The sequence below is a fragment of the Egretta garzetta genome, unplaced genomic scaffold (assembly GCF_000687185.1).
Source record: "Egretta garzetta isolate BGI_Z169 unplaced genomic scaffold, ASM68718v1 scaffold640, whole genome shotgun sequence".
Lineage (NCBI taxonomy): Eukaryota > Metazoa > Chordata > Aves > Pelecaniformes > Ardeidae > Egretta > Egretta garzetta.
The window spans coordinates 489,439-493,118 of record NW_009258264.1 but is presented as its reverse complement, the minus strand read 5'-3'; the positions used below and the strand labels follow the sequence as shown (position 1 = coordinate 493,118).

The 3,680-nt window shown below is 53.3% G+C and overlaps 1 protein-coding gene across 1 annotated transcript in view; it reads right to left on the bottom strand.

Moving 5' to 3' along the window:
• The window catches only part of MFSD4A (major facilitator superfamily domain containing 4A), a 23,012-nt gene extending 21,355 nt beyond the window's left edge, over nucleotides 1-1,657 (bottom strand). The window contains exon 1 of the mRNA XM_009647993.2: nucleotides 1,646-1,657. Within this exon, the coding sequence (XP_009646288.1) occupies nucleotides 1,646-1,657 (12 nt within the window). The remainder of the gene's footprint in view (nucleotides 1-1,645) is intronic.
• Between the last annotated feature and the right edge of the window lie 2,023 nt (nucleotides 1,658-3,680).

The window sequence follows — 3,680 nt, the reverse complement described above, 5'->3', positions numbered from 1 at the left end:
ACCACGACCCCCCCGCACCCCTCCCGGTGTCCCCGCGGGGTTCGCACCCTCTCGCCAAAAGCGGGGTCGCCCCCTCGCTGCGTGGGCCACAGCAGCAAACCCGAGGCAATGGAGAGCGCAGCCAAGCGAGGGAGCCCCGAAATCCCCCTTTTTTTTCTGCTGCTGGCCCTCCCCGCAGCCTCCCCGTACCCGTAAATAGGTGCAACCGTTCCAGACAAATGCAATTAAAGTTGCCCCTTCCCTGGATGGGAAACACAAGATGGCTTGGGGGGTGCACGCCTGTGCATGTTTTAAAGTCAGAGCGGTTGATGCTTACGCAAAAGGTCTCCTCTAGGGGATGGGTTTATAAATATTTCACCTACTTTAGCTAGGAAAGACTAGCAGTTTTTAGAACAGTCTTTCCAGGCATACCAGAACCGAAGGAGCTCAGCCATGACAGAGGGCTGGCTCCAGGCCCGTGCCCCAGGTCCCTCCCGGTGCCAGCGGACCCCACTCACGCACTCGGACGTCCTGTGACCCGTGCCTCAGGAATGCTGCTCCAGGGCTGCAGGTGCTCATTTCCACCTGGGCATAGCTTAATGTTTAGCTAATCCAAATTGCATCCGAGTCCTCATTCTTCCCTGTCTGTGGCATCCGCTGGAGTCTTCCCAGAGCAAGGAGAAGGGGATCACGTCCTCTTCCACCACCAAAGCGAACAAAGTGACTGTGGGCAGCAGCACAGAGCGGGTAGGCAATAAACCCCTGATTGCCCTGGAGGGAGAGCTCCTGTGGCTGTCCTGCTCCTGCACCTGAAGCCATTCAGCAATCAAAGAAACAGCTCAGCTGCCCGGAGGGATGGAGCCATGTTGTTATCCTGTTTTACTGATGGGGAAACTGAGGGCCAGAAAGGAATGAAGCGATTTGCTGACTGACACGGAGTGAGTCAACAGCATGGCCGGAAATCAGGTTTTATCATGTAATGATAAACCATCTTCCTTAATAGCCTGGATGGCAGGATGGAGAGGAGGGGGAGGCTGATGCACAGACCTGTGAGCCACAGCCTCAGGCTCTCCCTGCCAGGCGATAACTGACTTCAAAAGGCCACACGGCTGCAGACTATCTCGGCTTCTCTTTCCCCATCCATAAGTGGGGACATAACAGCACAAGGGAGGAAGGGTTGGGACAATAAAGGCCTTTCCATAAAAATGCTGCTGAGAAGGTCATCTCCTGCCCCCTTTGTCCATACATCTCCTTGTGCACGGAGCAGGAGTTACTTGATGAAACAGCAGATCCTTATCATCCACATACTAGGTGCCATGCCCCAAGAAAAGGGCTGATGGGGTTCCTCTGGACCACATTTTTGGTCTCAATATTGATCTTGGTTCTCCCTTTACCGGGCAGGGAGTCAGGAGACCTACACTCGACTCCCAGCTTCCATTACTGCATCACCATCACTTGACAGCATCAGCTCCCTGGGCTTTGAATTCCCCGACTACAAAATGGCTGAGCAATGATTTCCCCACCTTTGCAGGTTCGCTGCACCCACTCCCAGATGAAAAGGCAGCACCCAGGCACCAGAGGTTACAAACGTTAGTACAACCCCCACGCCAGCTATGACAGCTGACCCCGCTTTGCTAAGCGATGGCCTAAGTGCCAGTACACTCACTTTCAGGAACATGAGGCCATTTCATCAGGGATAACACAAATCATGCAAGAGATGCTTGCAAATAAGAAACGAAGCGTAGGTGGGTTAGTCAGCATAAGAACACACAGATCCTTTCTGGCTCTGCATACTGAAACCCAGATCCTCAGAGGTAGCTCATAAAAATGCAAGCCACAGGACTATGAGTATATGCAATACCAGAATTAGCTTCACGAGGAGGCACTTTAGGCTGTTTTCCAAACTGAAATCAATGTTGTACTTGCCATGAATCGAACACCCACATTTTTGCGCTTGCTGCAAACTGCAAAGTGAAACCATGAATGAAGGAATAGCAGAGCAGCACAATTGCAGAACAGCAGCGTCAGTCGGTGCGTGCCATTGCTGCCCAGAAAGATCCCGCAAGCATTCGAGAAACACCTTCCTTTGGCTTCCTGTGCCCTCGCACATTCTTCCTGGGGCAGCAAGAGGCACAGCAGGGTTTTTTTTCACATTATATCAGTCAATCTTTTCAACCAGTGGAGCAATTGCTGCTTTAAGATGACTGCTTCTGCTTTGCAGTGACTGCTCTATAGAGCTTCAACCCAGAAACCAGATTTTGCTCCCATTTGCTGTTGTGATGATGGCATCGCTTCTCTTAGCCCAGTCTCAGCACAGTGGGAAAATTAAATTCTAGTAATAGGTTTTCTAAAGGTTTCCTTGGGGCAGAACCAGCTGAGACCCCGTGGGTGGGCTTGGGACAGCGGGCACCAGGGGACGGGCTCCTTCAGGGCTTTCACCAGTGTTTGGGTTGGCAGCTGTGGCCAAGGGCCTGGGGCTGAGATACCACCGAACGGTTTTTGCCCTGTTCCCCTTTTGCCAAGAGACCACAAAGGGCAAATCTGGTCTGACACCCTCAGAAACCCCAAATGTTATCCCAGCAACCACACGCACGTGTGATGGGCCCAAGAGCTGCATGTGCATTTGGAGACAGGAGCACCGCTGCCTTTCAACAGCTGTAACTCAGCCCCAAAACCCCACTGCTGGGGCAAAGCTTGAGCAGATAAGAAAATAACGGCTGTGTATCACCGAACCTTACTGAGAAGAGACGTGATGCTTCTTACAACACAGGGTAAACTCGCCATACAATGGGTTGAATTATGCTAGGCTGCATGTAAGATGCTCAGCAACTCAGCATGAAAGGGCCGGGAAGCTGGAACACAAGAGAGGTGTTCACCTCGTGCATTTTGCGGTCAAGAGTTTCCAAACATGCTGTGTGATTTGGAAAGCTTGCCTCCACTTCTAGGTCAAACATTAGCCTGAGATCTTGGCCCAGTTATTACAGATCCTGTAACACTTATCTAAAAGGAGGAAGCACTCACCTACACGTTTTCCTACCATCCAACTGAAATAATTCACACACCCACTCCGGTTTAGCTGGAATCAACGTGCTTCCTCCTTTGCTGCACTAAAACTGCGGCAGAGGAAGGCGGGCTGCAATGAAATGACAAGGCTGAGCCTCCCGAAACGCACCTGTAATTTAATGACACACAAATAGTCTTGGTGAGGGCAGCAGGTATCATCCCTGCTTTGCTGAGAGACCCGGGGAGCGATGGGTGACCTGGCTTGAGCATCCTTGTGAGGCAGGGGGACTCCCCTAAGGGACACGGAGCGGGGAGGTCATGGCTATTTGGGCAGCCGGGAACATCCAGATGCCGGTGGGGTCCGCGGGCAGAGGATGCGGGCTGGGGCCGCTCGGTGGCATTCCCCCAGACCCAGTGCCTCGAGACTGGAGGCACGAGAGCGGCAGATGGAGGAACTGGTTTAGCAAACAGCTTGTTACTGGGGATCTGCCCACGCCGGTGCCTGAACGTGACTCAGGCAGGCTGGGTGCTGGCTGGAGGTGCAGCCCGGGGAGGGGAAGGGCATTGCCCCCTTCCCTAAACCAGCTGCCCATCATCCGCGGGCTCGCACCATGGGTCTGGCCCTAAAGATCCCATAGGACTCCCATACTCCATCTCTGGCTCTTCCCCGGGCCCCCGGACCCGGGTGGCCGTAGCTT